The 14,742-nt window shown below is 37.3% G+C and overlaps 1 protein-coding gene across 4 annotated transcripts; it reads right to left on the bottom strand.

Annotated features, from left to right (window-relative positions):
• On the bottom strand, positions 1-8,862 carry LOC106050807 (uncharacterized). Of its 4 annotated transcripts, none has more exons than XM_056042508.1 (3): positions 8,721-8,862; positions 4,015-4,142; positions 1-691 (listed from the first exon to the last, which is right to left on the bottom strand). In XM_056042508.1, exons 2-3 carry the CDS (start codon positions 4,120-4,122, stop codon positions 191-193), a joined length of 609 nt encoding a protein of 202 aa, XP_055898483.1. In that variant the 5' UTR covers positions 4,123-4,142; positions 8,721-8,862; the 3' UTR covers positions 1-190. The 4 variants fall into 4 exon arrangements, with proteins under 4 accessions (XP_055898483.1, XP_055898479.1, XP_055898480.1 ...); XM_056042504.1 differs by having other exon boundaries at positions 4,015-4,145; positions 8,695-8,823; XM_056042505.1 differs by having other exon boundaries at positions 4,015-4,145; positions 8,721-8,816.
• Between the last annotated feature and the right edge of the window lie 5,880 nt (positions 8,863-14,742).

The raw sequence follows: 14,742 nt of genomic DNA, 5'->3' as shown, positions 1-14,742 counted from the left end.
TTACATATTTTTTTTTAGGAAGATTATTTGAAAAGCTCGAATAAGGTGTATATGAGGTTATAAATTATATGCTACATAATGTTACCATTGTAAAAGTATCTTTGAGATTCAGTGACGAAACAAAGTTTTTCTTAAGATACAATATGTAAAAAAAAACCATTTCTTTCGGGGTGTTAATTTCCTCGAAAAGTTAGTTGGCTAAAATGTACTTGGTTTCCCCAAATTCTCGTCTATCGACATCACTTTCAGCGAGTGGCTCTTGCATACGCTCAGCGGCACGGAGAATACCATTACTCTGCAACCACGAGCAAACATTTCTTGCAAGGTCTGACAACACATCTCTTTTTTCTTTTTCCCCAGAGAGTTGCTCTCTTTCAGCAAGTTCGTGCGTGGACTCTGTGTCTCTTTTACCATTGAGGTCTCTGCAGAACGTTTTGGCAGCGTTGTAGACATCGTTAGCCACGCAGAGCGCTTTCCCTATGACAATAAGTGGCAGAGCTCTTTTTTCATCAGGGACATCCGGGTCATTGGTTAAATCCTGGACGCTGCTTACGCTTCTTCCTGGGAGCCAATTTAAGGCAAAACAAAATGCAGATACGACCGTTTTTAAACCTGATATCAAATCTTTCTTTTTGGTCTCGAGCGTTTCCACTGCAGATTCACTAAATGCATTAGAATCTAGGACAACTTCCTGAAATGTATGAAAATATGTTATGCTATGCTAAGCTTTGCTACGCTATGTTATGCTATGTTATAACAAATATGTAAATAGTGGGCTAAGCCAAGACTTAGCCGAGACCAATCATTATAGAAGGCCTGAACACTGACCTGCTACGTTGCAACCTGTAGGCAGTTTAGACCAATAGCTCGTTACCACGTCAAAGGTCCGACGTCACGAAGTGTGACGTGGCATCGCGCTATAAGTCTAAACTATCCACAGGTTGTGACGTCGTAGGTTAATAATTAGGTCTTCTATAACGATTGGTCTCGGCTAAGTAATAGTGTGTCTCATTTGAAACTGTGACGCGGTTAGGGGCGTATCATGTGAAAATATTGCGTGTTTATGCGGGGACATTATAGTGCCTACAACTATCTTCTTATCTTATCTTATATAATTTAGACGTTACTTCAAAATAGAAGATGATTACGTCCTACGCTTCATGCATTCAGTCATGCATATTAACCAATGACTTAAATTCTACCAAGTCACTGGTTTTCCTTGCTAGCTCAGGCAACCCATTCTATGCTTTAATAGCACTAGGGAAGAAGGAGTATTTGTACAAATTTATCCTAGCATATGGGATGAGGAATGTGCCTTTATCTTTGTGTCTTTCTGAGTATTTTAATAAATTTTGTTTTTTTGTATTTGAAGATTATGGTTCAGTGTTTTATGTATAATTGCTACTTTCAAAAGTAAAGTCTTCTGTCCTGAAGGATTTGTAAATTTAGTGATTTTACTAAAGGTGTTACTATAGTCAAATATGAATATTCGTTTGTTATGAATCTCACTGCTCTATTTGTGTCTGTTTCAGCTTCTTAATGTTTTCTTGAGTTGAGTGGCCCCAAACAGATGATGCATATTCTATTATTGGCCTAACTATGGTTAAATAACATTTTAGTTTTATGTTCTTATTTGATTTAATTTACAGAAATTTCTTTTAATAAATCCTAATGCTTTGTTTGATTTTTTGATAGCTTCATCAATATGGGGATTCAATGACAGTTTTTCATTTATTATAATACCTAGGTATTTTGCGTTTTTAGTCTGTGCTACTGGTTTACCATGAATAAGATAAATGGAATTAATTTGTTTTAGTTTTTTTGTTACTCTTAACAACTTACATTTTTCTGGGTGGAAAGACATGCTCCAATTTGATTCCCATTTCTGTAATTCATCTAATTCTCTTTGTAAAATTTCTGTATCTAGTGTTGTTTTATTGTTCTATATATTATGCAATCGTCTGCGAATAATCTGACTTTTGTTCCTTTACTAATGCAATTTGGTAAATCATTTATGGAAATCAAAAATAGTAGTGGACCTAAGACTGTTCCTTGGGGTACGCCTGATTTTACTGTTATTAGTTTGATTTAGATCCATTTATTACTACAGTTTGTTCTCTCCCTATAAGAAAATTTTTAATCCACTGATGCAGTGGACCATCAATGCCAAAATATTTTAATTTTTTAAGCAAACTATGGTGGTGAACTTTGTCAAAAGCTTTGGAAAAATCTAGTAAGATTTGCTAATTGTTATCTAAACCATTTTAACTCATCAATTAATCCTATTAGTTGTGTTTCACATGATTTATATTTCCTAAAGCCATGTTGGTATGGAGTAAGGACATTATGTTTATTTAAGTGGTTTATGATGTTGCTACATATTATGTGTTTTAGGATTTTACATGTGATGCTGGTAAGTGATACTGGTCTGTAGTTTCCTGGGTCTGATTTTTCTCCTTTTTTAAATAGAGGGGTGACATTAGCTTCTTTCCATTCCCTTGGTACTCTGCCTTGGTTAAGAGATGCCTGAAAAAGTATTTTCAACACAGGTGCTAGTTCTTTGAGTAAGCTAGCTGGAATACCATCAGGACCAGATGCTTTATTAGGTTTGATGTTTGCTAATAGTTTTTGGATTCCCTTTTCTTGTAATTCTATATCTCCTATGTTGTCTACTTGGTTCTAATTAAGAAAGATGCCTTTGTCTCCTGTAGCAGAGAATGCTGATGCAAAGTATTTGCTTTGGATGTTAGCTTAGTTTCATTATCATTATGTGTTTAGTTGTCTTCTCCTTTTAATGGCGCTATGCCTTTTGTTTCCATTTTCTTAGACTTGATGTATGACCATAGGTTTTTGTTATTATCTTTAGATATTACATTGTTTATGTATTCACTCTGCAGCTGTCTGCTTACTTTTTGGGTTAGGTGTTTAATTTTTATGTACTTTTTATAAACTCTTTCTGCCTTAGTTTCTTTAAATTTTCTATATAGGTTTTTTTTCTTTTTACAAAGCTTCTTTAATTTATTATTAAACCAGAATTTATTTATTTTATTTGATGTGTATTTAGTTGGTATATGATTTTCTATAATGTTTTTAAGATAGTTTTTTTAATGAAATTCCAGAGGTTATCGACTGGTTGGTTTATGTCTTTTTCTGATAAGAATGTTTGTTTAAAGTTTAATGCAGCTTGGTGTAGTTGTGTTATGTTACATTTATTCCAGAGTAAGATTTTTCTTTTGGGTTTTGTATTGGCTACTGCTTTTATCTGACTGTGTATTTTATGATCTCATGGTCTGATAGACCAGGGATAATATCATAATCTACTACTAATCCAGGTCTGTTGGTTAAGAAGAGATCTAATGTGTTGTTTAATCTAGTTGGCTTTTTAATGATTTGATCTAAACTTAGGTTGTGTAAAGTTTCTACGAAAAGCTCATTTATGTCGTTAAGGTTTAGGTGTTTATCTATGGTTAGTGTTTTCCAAATTTATATCAAGGCCTAAGAAGTGTTTCTGTATAATATATAATAGAGGTTTACGGACTGTTCGATTGAAGGATGAAAAAGATAAAACAAAGTGGACTGCTACAATTGGAGAGCTACAAAATTGTGTTAGCTGTTGGTTAGCCTTGTAGTGCTGGCAGTTTTATTGCGAAAGTTAAAAGGATTCGGGAAAAATAAACAGATATACAAACTATCAATTATATTTGACTAAAGGTTTCTTAATGAACTTGAATTTTGGAAATAACTGTAACTGATTGATATCAGGTGGATGCAAGAATAGATCCCTATGTAAGTTACATAAAACTATAGTACTTTTACTTTACACAAATAACGAATATTGTTATCAGAGATAACATTAATTTCACGTATTTTTTACCAAAAAGGAAAAGAGTGTTATAACGATATGTAAAAATTTAATTATTTATTTTTCTTTGAATAACTTAAATGGGCCTACTAAATTTAATTAAAAAAAAAACTATTTTTCACTTGGACAAAAAAATAAATAAAAAAAAGTACTTCTCTTTCCGTTAGTTCAGTTTTGGTTTGATCTCTCTTGTTCAATTCAGCACCAACAATGACACAAAACAGACACAGCAGAGATAGGGTTAAGATTGAAAGATTCATTCTGCTATGTAGTCTGAACACTGCTGGAAGAAAAGTTTATACATTTATATAACGTCACTCTTTATAAGTAAAACGAAGTTCGTTCTTTTTTTTTTTACAAAGCTTATATCAAATCACTCTGTCTGTCTGTCTGGCTGTCTGGCAAAAAGTTTGTACACGTTATTTCTCACATAACGAAGTCGAAATTTTGCACAATAGTTTCTTGTATCTGAAAAAAAAAACAAGAATCAATAATAAACACCTTACCTTTACCTTTACCTATCCCTTAGTCTGTTGGACCGTTGGGGCACCAGGCAAGATTTGTCGAGCGTCTTTCTCCATTCCTCCCTTTTTTTTTGCCTTGTTCAGAACCTCTCTCAATGGCAGGCCTGTCCATTCTTTAATGTTGTCCTCCCATCGCTTTTTCTGTCTGCCTCTTCTTCTTTTCCCTGGCACTGTTCCCTGAAGAAAGGTCTTTGCGAGCCCCGTAGATCTTGTAATGTGGCCAAAGGTTTTAAGCTTTCGTTTTTTCACAATAGTAAGCAGGTCGTCATGAGCTCCGATCGCTACAGTAACCCTGTCTCTGATTTCTTGGTTTGTGATGCGGTCTTTGAATGTGATGCCTAGGATCCTTCTGTAGCATCTCAATTCCATTGCTAGGATCCTCCTCTCAAGCTCTGCATTCAACGTCCACGACTCACAAGCATATAAAAATGTGGCCATGACCAGAGAGCGCATCAGTCTAAATTTGGTGCCGAGGGCTAAGCCCTTATCTTTCCATATTATTTTAAGTTTTGAAAGGGCTGCTGTGGACTGTGCTATTCGGGCCAATAATTCGGGTTTTGTTCCCTCATCTGAGACAATAGCTCCGAGGTATTTGAAGCTGTTAACACTAGTTAGCTTTTCACCTCCATTACTGATGCCTCTTTTAAAGCCCTGATGGCTATTGGTCATAATTTGAGTTTTTTCGGCATTTATTTGCATGCCATATGCTGCGGAAGTCTTGTCAATGCGCATCACCAGGTCAGCTAGTTTTTCTTCTGTCCCTGCTAGGCCGTCAATGTCATCTGCGAAGCGCAAGTTAGTAATTCTTCTTCCTCCAATGCTAACAGTACCTTCATAGCCCTCGAGGGCATCTTCCATTATCCTTTCAAGGAAGATATTGAAGAGTGTTGGTGACAGTAGGCAGCCTTGTCTTACTCCAACTGTGGTTTTGAACCAGTCCCCAATATTATTGTTGAAGTACACCGCACTGGTGGCCTCCTTGTAGAGGTTTTGGATAACTTTGATTATGTTTTTATTAATGTTGTACTTTTCCATTGTCGCCCAGAGTGCTCCGTGCCATACTCGATCGAAAGCTTTCTTGACACCCTGTTAGTTAATTAATTATTTGTAATTAATTCTTTTGTTTGGTATCGAACAAGGGAATGAAGTTGTTGTCGAAATAGGTGGCAGTATAAGTTGATTTAGTCCCCCTTATACACTGTGTAGAGAATTAGCTAGCCGCTTAAAAGTTAAAAACTAACAACAGAAAGCGTTGAAACCTTCTATTTTCATAAGCACTTCGCTGGCACAGTAGTTAATGTATTGGCTTAAGGAAGCTTGAGCCTTCGGGTTCAATTTTAAGTCGTACAATTTTCTTTTACATTTTTGTTTCCCCCAGATACTCCCTTCTTTTATCACCCTTTTCCAACTGGTCCAAACAAGTGATAGGATCATCGCGCATTGAGAAAGCTAAAAGTATTGGTAAAAATATTTCTAATGACACAGATTTATTATTTTTAAAAAAGTATTTTTGATTTTTTTTTTTTTTACATTTCTAATGTCGCTTAACGACTAATATCAGGTGACCGAGCCTTGCTCGGATGAATAATTTGTGAAGGAAGGATATATAGGCCTACCCGAAGTCATATTGGGAATATTTTTGTAATTACGAAAATGAACGATCTGGTAAAGACTATCAATCCGAAGAGTTGCTTTTTCGTTTTGTCAGTTCTTAATGTAATTGTACATGGCGATTAGAATAGAAAGTCCCCCCAACAGTAGGCCTATAGAAAACCACAGCTCACGTCTTAATGTTTTACATTGCTTCTTTCGTGTAAAACTATTGGGCTATTATAGGCTTGGAAGAAAGTATTTTAAGTATAACTTCTAAAATGGCTACTTTCTGACATTTAATATTGCAATTCATATATTCATTATGGCTCTTAGACATGGATACTATACACAAAACAACTAAGACTTCTTGAGTGCTTTCACCAAAGATGCTTGCACTCCATCATGGACATACGGTGGCAGGACCGCACTACAAACAGCGATGTCCTTGTCAACGTCGGTATGGACAGTATAGAGGGACTTCTTATGGTCCGACAGTTGCACTGAGTAGGGCACGTATCCCATATGGGAGACAAACGTATGCCAAAGGCAGTCTTTTTTTGGTGAGCTAAAAGGTGGTCAACGTAACAGAGGCGCCCCAAGGAAAAGCTTCAAAGACCAGCTAAGGCGTCAACTTTCCTTGACTGACATAGAAGAGAGCACCTGGTTGCATGCGGCCTAAGAACGAAACAGCTGGAGGTCACTCACGAAGGCCGCGGGATACACATTTGAGACCAAAAGAAAATACGCAGACGGCGAAAAGAAAATCTAAATCGACCACCTGCGGACAATGGTTATGCTTTCCCTGGATGTGGTAAAATATGTAGGTCACAGCTGGGGCTGCGCTGTCAGGGGGAAATACTGCATTACTCACTAATCTTCGGACTTGAAGACAAGCCATATTATTATGGCTTTAGTAAGAATCATCAAGTGATGCAAAATCTCTACATTATAGTGTAAAACGTGCACCTAGTAACAAAGTAAAATCGAGCATTTTTTTCTAATAGACTTAAAAACATCGCGTTAGTATTCTAAAGAAGCGTTATTGTGAGGCATCTCTGTTACTCCGACAACCTTTCAGCTTACTAAAAAAAAAGATTGCCAAAATATGTTCGTGTCCCATACGGAATAAATGCCCTGCAAAGCGTGACTGTCGGATTAAAAGAATTTCATACCATTTTGCAAGAATATCGCTGTTTGTATTGCGGTCTTTGGTGAAGTCGTTCAAGAGGTCTTAGTTGCTTTCTATAAAGTACTCATGTCTCAGATCCACATAGAGGGGTTGAAAGAATCACTGGTTGACACTGATTTTTGTAGACAGGCGGAGCTATTTATTTCGCCACACTCTCGCTTGGAGGCGTCCGAAAAGCACGACTATCCCTGATCACAGATCAACCTCTCTTTAAAGCAATGCGTCATTTGATACTATGCTTCCCAGATAATGTGAAGTTATCTACCACTTTAAGGGATGTCTATGCGCGGTGATCTTTAGGCTAAGTAAGTTTTATTGGGTGACTTCTGGAACATGACTTCTGTTTTAACGAGGTTTATAGGTTAACCAAAAAAAGCAGCAGCGTGATGAAAATTCGTTGACCGCGAGCTGGATATCATCAGGGCCAGCCTTAGGCCTATGCAGTGGACCCTGAAGCTCAAAAGCACCGCACTAATTCTAGGTGTAAATGATTAAATTAAACCATTATAATTTATAATAGGGTTCCCGTGGGCTCCTTGTTCTCAAGGAGCTCCTGGAAATCTCCTGAAACTCATAAAAATGTCCTTAAAAAAGACAAAATTATCATTTTGAGGTGTCAATCAATATGGTAAATGCCAGTCCTACGCGTGATATAAAAAAAATGACATCGTCAGCTTTCATTTAATAAAAATGTAATGCAAATACGAATTTATTTTCTAATACAAAATCTTTTATTTTACTTATTATCCTTATCCTTACCCTTACTGGTTAACGCGCAATCCATTTCACATAGGGCCCCGCAAATGTTAGGGCCGTCCCAGGTTTTGCAAGTAAGGCATAGATAAGCTGTGTTATGACCATTTCCTATGTTTCGGTATGGGACAGTAGACTTCGAAGCTTGAACACATTGCAATAATTCACCAGCAAAATAATAACAAAGTAAAAGCTACCTACTGGTGTACGCAATTAAAGTGTAAACAATTTATAAAGCCTTTAAAACACAATAACTAATCATACATAAAGATATTTAATTTCATTATTTTTCTTCCATAGTTTCATAATAAGATGGTGCGCAAATGTTTAATTACGCCAAATGAATCATTAAAACGTGTTCTTGTTTGCGAAGAAATGTCTTATTGTACTGCTGTGAGCCTAGTGACGTAAGCGGTGTCAAGTTTTTTTTTCCATTGACGTCATATAGAAAATTTCATTCATAAAACATTCCATCCAAAATTAATTTTTCGATAATGAGCCATTTTCAAACCGATATAACGGTCGACTTCGAGTTTTGCCGATGTGGCCAATGAGCTGAGATTTTTTTTCTCATCAATATACACGTACCTTGAAATTTTAAAGAAAATCGTTAAAGCCGTTTTCGAAATAAAATTTATATATATATAAATATATATACATACATACATACATACATACAAGAATTGCTCGCTTAAGAATATAGGATTATAAAGTACTACTATATAGCCTATAATAGATGAAAAGTTACAATGACTACGACAAAATAAATGTACCTTTAACTAAAAAGTATCAAACCTACCAGAAACCAATGGTTCTCTTAAGCTTGGTTGCTTTAGTCTGATGTTCTCTTACAATATAAATACTTTGAACCTGTGAAAACTAGGTGACAAAAGCAATTAGTTTCTGTCACATATGTGTCACGTGATCTGTGTCATCACGCAACAGGCACTGTAACAACATAACATTTCATCAGGTTCTGTAAGAAGAGTAGTGGTTTTGTAAGGTTATCGTAAGCAATGTCACACCTTTTTTTTTCCGAAAAAAATATATACAACAACAAGCACTAAAGCACGTAAACTAGGTCGCAATGTTTTACCTTAATCTGACTCGCAGTGTAAGCCCACCTCGTGGTACCCTCATTAAATTGCAATCTGCCTGAGAGCAGAAGCGTACTCACACCAAGTAGGTTTGTTGCCTCTAGTGAGTGGCTAACAGACGTGTTCGCTCTATGCTGGTAGAAGTGCGTTGTTCCACCTGACTTTCGAGATTCCGTAATCATATCCCTATACAAAAAGGGAGACAAGCCTAACTGCTCCAACTATCGAGGCATTACACTTCTGTCAGTAGCAGGAAAGATCTTTGCACGAGTTTTGCTTGACCGACTAACTCACTCTTTTGTGGACGAGTTGCTGAGATCCAATGTGGCTTTAGAGCCGGTAGAGGTACATGTGACATGATATTCGTTTTGCGACAATTACAAGAAAGATGCAAAGACCAGTGGCTTTTCTTTTGTCTAATGTATATGTATTGTTGTAACTTCGCTTCCGCGCCACGCTGATGGTGCGCACGAGAGCACCATTCAACACAAGTAGTAAAAGACATGTTGATACTAGGAAGAAGAACTAGACAAGACTACTTTGGATTGTGTCCCACCTTAAAGACCTCTGTCTATCGTCCATTGTGTACTAAGAAACTTCGAAGTTTGATAACTGCTACCAGGAGTTAAAAAAAACAAATGTACATGCAGTGCTTCACGGAGGGAATGCAAATGTCAAGAAACCCACCAACAGGGTCTGAAACCAGTGGACTTCTATACTTCTGTTTTCACCAGTGAGAGTAACATGGACGATGGTGAATTCATTTCAGCTGGACCCGATTCAACACCTTATGAACTTTTACACACTGAACATTGCAAGGGTGCTTCATGGGCCTACCTTAGTGACACGGCTGAGAATGACAATTTGTTTGCAACCATGGCTACGTGTGGTTCTACAAGTATGTCATGGGACGTCCATCGAGAGGGTCTGCTGAAGCGGCGTGCAGGACCAACTGCTCTGATGACAACTACATTGATCACCACTACCTCTGTACGTGTCAGAAGGCGAGCGTCTGTAACAACGGTCATGAAGAAGTCAACGCAACGATCACGACGTCGGCACCTGCAAAGAACAGTTCAGATGGATTCGTGGGGCTCCCCGCCGTCTGTGGCTCCCACAGACCGACCTCCACCTGCACTGACCAACGTCCACTACTTTGTAGTGCACCTGAATCTGTTAAGGACGATCAGAGCTTAGAAGAGGGCAATGTTGTAACTCCGCTCTCGCGCCACATTAATGATGCGCATGAGAGCACTATCAAGACAAGCAGTAGAATACATGTTGATACTAGGAAGAATGAATGTTGTAGATCCGGCTGGAGTGATCAGTAAGTTATTGGAGTCTGAGCTGTCTGTGATCAAGGGCCGTCCTTTGTGCTCTCTGTGAACTGTATTGAGGAACTTGGGCGGCACTGGGAAGTGTGTCGGTGGTCTGTACTGGTATTTAGATAGAAAAGGACTGCTGTCACTTAAGATAAGACACTCTGGGACTTGATGGTTGAAGTCCATGCCTGGTTGTTTATACTATCTGAAAATAAATACATCGGCTGTTATTACCTCCTTGCTTTCGTTGACTGCTTGCCTTAGATTTACAACAATATATATTTATATATATATATATATATATATATATATGTATATATATATATATATATATATATATATACTTATACTAAAAGTACTCCTATCAGATCTTGTGATATATTGTCATCTAGGTCATCTGTTTGTATGGTAGACGGTAAACTATGGTGTCATGTCGCAGAACAACGATCAACTGATTAACTTTCCCAATAAAAGTCAGGTGTCCATTATAGAATTTGGTGGATTCAGGGGCGACCTTAACCCCCCCCCCCCGCCCCCCCCCAAAAAAAAAAAAAAATTAAAAAAAATAAAATCAGAATCCAAGAGCTTTATCTCTTGAGGCTTATACGTTCAATAAAATCACCAATTACCCCCATTATAAAGTTTTCAATCCGCCTTTGATCAAAGCATAAGGACCAGGTAGTTATATTTAGTAGTAGTTTTAGCATCAAATAATAACATTAAAGTTTAAGTTGGCTTTACTTATTTAACATAAAGATCCATATCATTATGTTTTATAAAATTCGGTTTCTAGGCTTCAACTACTTTGAGACTTCCCATACAAACGAAAGAATTCTTCGTATTTTTTTCCAGTTATGGATGTAATGGATACTGTAGCATATTGCCGGATATTGGGTTCGTCGCCGTGCCTCTCTATAAAGTCACCCAAATGTCGCCGTGTTTCTCTACGAAGTTACCCAAATGTCCCCGTGTTGCCACGTTGACTTAGTGGCGTTACTTCTAATGGGACGTGTTTTTAACAGGCCCAAAGTTAATTAAGATCTAAGTTCACAGTCAGCAATAAACAAACAACAACCATTAGTGTCATGGCGGAGAATGATACTTTATTATATTGAACGCGTGCACCTTTGCGCACCATATCAACATTCCCTTTTCTTTAAAAAAAAATAAAAAAAATAAAACATTTCGCATAGTATCATAAAAAAAAAATAAAACAAAACCACAACATTGAATCTTGTCGGTTTCTTCAACTGATCCCTTGGTCGCAGGGAATGATCTCTTGATGAGTGAAGAAAGTGTTGATTACGAGTTCTATTGTCCTGTAAGTTGTCACCAGTATCGGGGAATATATCTTGTTCTTCTGTTTCTCTTTGCGGGTTGATATGCACTCTATTTCTTTGGTACACTGCACCATTGTCACCTCGAATAATGTAAGCTCTCTGATTGACTTGAGACTGGATTCTTCCACGTCTCCATGTAGGGTCATTAGGTGATTGGAAATAGACCGTCTGTCCAGTTCTCAGCTGACTTAAATTTCTTGACCTCTTATCATAAGATGTTTTTACACTCATATGACGTTTTTCTTTCCTTCTCATAATGTCCTCTTGACATGTAGAAATCTTAATGTTACTCCTTTTGCTTGGTATTAGTGTTCGAGTCATCCGACCAAAAAACATCTGAACTGGGCTTAGATTTGTGTCTTGCCTTGGAGTATTTCTAAATTCCAGAAGAGCTTCATAAGCATCTGACTTTGATTCTCTAGAATTCTTCATGATGTTCTTCAAAATTTTAACTGCTGACTCAGCCTTTCCATTGGATTGAAGCTGTCCTACGGAGGATTTCAAATGAGTCACTCCCTATTCCATCATAAATTTTGAAAAGTATTCCGATGTGAAGTGGGGTCCGCTATACAGACCTTGGGCACCCCATATCTTGCAAATAAAACTTTCAGTTTCTTTATAATTGCGAGTGTTGTTCTCAACCGCATGTTTTCTACCTCTTAGAAATGTTAATTATAAGTCCACTATGGCTAGACATTGTTGGTCACACATTTGGAATAAATCAATTCCAATCTTGTCCCACGGATTAGAACCTATTTCGTGCTGTATTAATTCTTCTATCTGATTCGCTGGTTTGTTTTTCTGACAAATGTAACATGAGTTGGCTATTTCCTTTATTCGAGCTGATAATCCAGGCCAGAAAACTGTTTCTTTTGCTCTTCTTTTCATTGAGTCTACTCCCAGATGTGCTGCATGTAGTTTTTCTTCTATTTCCTTGCGAAGTGATATCGGTATGATTATTTGTTCTCCCTTCAACAAGAGTTCATCTTCATATGTTAACATGTCTCTTAGTGAAAAAAAAATTGTTTGAGCTCAGTTAGACAATTATGTTTGTCTGGTCATCCATTTAGGATATACTGAATCAGTGTTTGTCTGGTCATCGATTGAGGATATACTGAATCAGTGTTTGCATCGATCTCTCTTTCTCGATTCTGACTTTCTCCAGCACTGCATCTGGTATTGCCAGTCCGACTGTATTGACACAAACATCAGGGATATCACTCTTTTCCTCTGATGGGTCTCTACTCAAAGTATCAGCTATGAACAAATTTTTGCCTTTGACATATTGAAACTGGATATCGTAACGATAAAGACGCATCATTAGACTTTGTAGCCTTCTCGGAGCAGAACTGAGTGGTTTTTGAAGGATGTTTTCCAGTCGATATTTTCATGGAAAGACCACCTTGGAACTCTGACAAAGAAAACAGCCCAGCGACTCTTTTTTCTATACAAACTCAACAGTTTTAAATTAAACAAGAAGATCCTTGAGACATTTTACGGCGCAACTGTACAAAATCTGCTAACATACGGAATAAGTTGTTGGCAAGGCAACGCCTCATCTAAACTGTTGCAACGTCTAGAAAACATCATTAATAAAGCATCAAAAATTACACTCACAACATTACCACATTTAAAAGAACTTTTTGAACAAACGTGCCTAAGAAAAATCGAAAAAATCTTGGAAGACAACGGCCACCCGCTCCATCAGAACTACGCCAGGTCGTCGCGAAGTGGGCGACTGCTGTCAATCAAAACAAGAACGGAGCGGTACAAAAACTCGTTCGTACCTCACTCGGTGAGACTCTATCACCGCCACTCATTGATCAGGGAACATGAAATGCACCAATATACCTGTGTGTAGTCGCTGAATGAACTCTTCATGTTGTCTGTTGTATTTATGTGTATGTTTCTGTTGTGTTGTATTTATATGAAAAACGAGTCCTTGTAATCACAACAAATTTCCTTAAGGATCATTAAAGCAGTCTTAGTCTTAGTCTTAGTCTTAGTCTTATCTTGATGAAAGCTCGTGTGCATTGATCAGACCAAACAAATGGTGTGTTCTTTCTGATCAACCATGATATGGGCTGTAAATCTGTCGACAAGTCTGGAACAAATCTTGCAAGATATTGAACCATGCCACAGAGTCTTCGGACCGATGAAATATCTTTTGGATATATATGTGGTCTTTGCAAGTGACACTTAGGATTTAACTATATCTTCATAACTATAATTCATTGAATATATATAAAGATTAACAATGCAATAATAATAACAGCGTGAAGTCTCCGTATCCAGCGGTATCAAGTCGTTAGTCGAGCTAACAATAAAACAGTATCGGTAACACTGCGACAAGAGTTTGTCCCTTCTTTTTGTATCAAAGGGGATAGGGTCGTAGTTGTTGATAGTTTGTAGTTCATAGTTTCTGTTATTCTATCTGAAAATATTGGAACATGCCTTTTTAACTGCCTGAGCGGACCACTTCGGGGGCTGATTCTGAGTTTGAGATTTCACACAAACTGTCTCTGTAAACTTTTTATATTTGTATTTTGAATAAGACGCGTCGTGACGGTTGAGGGGTAAATCTCTTGGCTTCCGAATCGAGAGGTTTCAGGTTTGAATCACGTTGAAGACTGGGATTTTCCATTTCATGATTTTGAGGACGCCCTTGAGGCCAACCAACTTTTAGAGAAATGTGAGAATAATTGGGAAAAATAAAGGCGGTAGATAATTGGGAAAAATAAAGGTGGTAGATAATTGGGAAAACCCTTGTTAGACGTCTGCCCTAGAAACAAGAAAATATTTACATCATCTGCCCTATAGATAGTAAGGTCAAAATTAAAACAAATACAACAATTCTGAAACAGATTGCTCTATAACAAGATAAGTTGACTGTCTCTGTTTTGTCATACTTATGGTGTTTTGAATATCGTAAGTCTAAAACTTTACTAATTGCTTTTTTTTTTTATTAAACAAAAAGTTTAAACCTAAATCGATTTTTGTAAGGGCCAATCACACACACTCATACACACAAACCGCACACACATACATTAAATCAAAACACG

Source organism: Biomphalaria glabrata, chromosome 9 (assembly GCF_947242115.1).
Source record: "Biomphalaria glabrata chromosome 9, xgBioGlab47.1, whole genome shotgun sequence".
NCBI classification, from domain to species: domain Eukaryota; kingdom Metazoa; phylum Mollusca; class Gastropoda; family Planorbidae; genus Biomphalaria; species Biomphalaria glabrata.
This window is presented reverse-complemented; position numbering and strand designations above follow the sequence as displayed.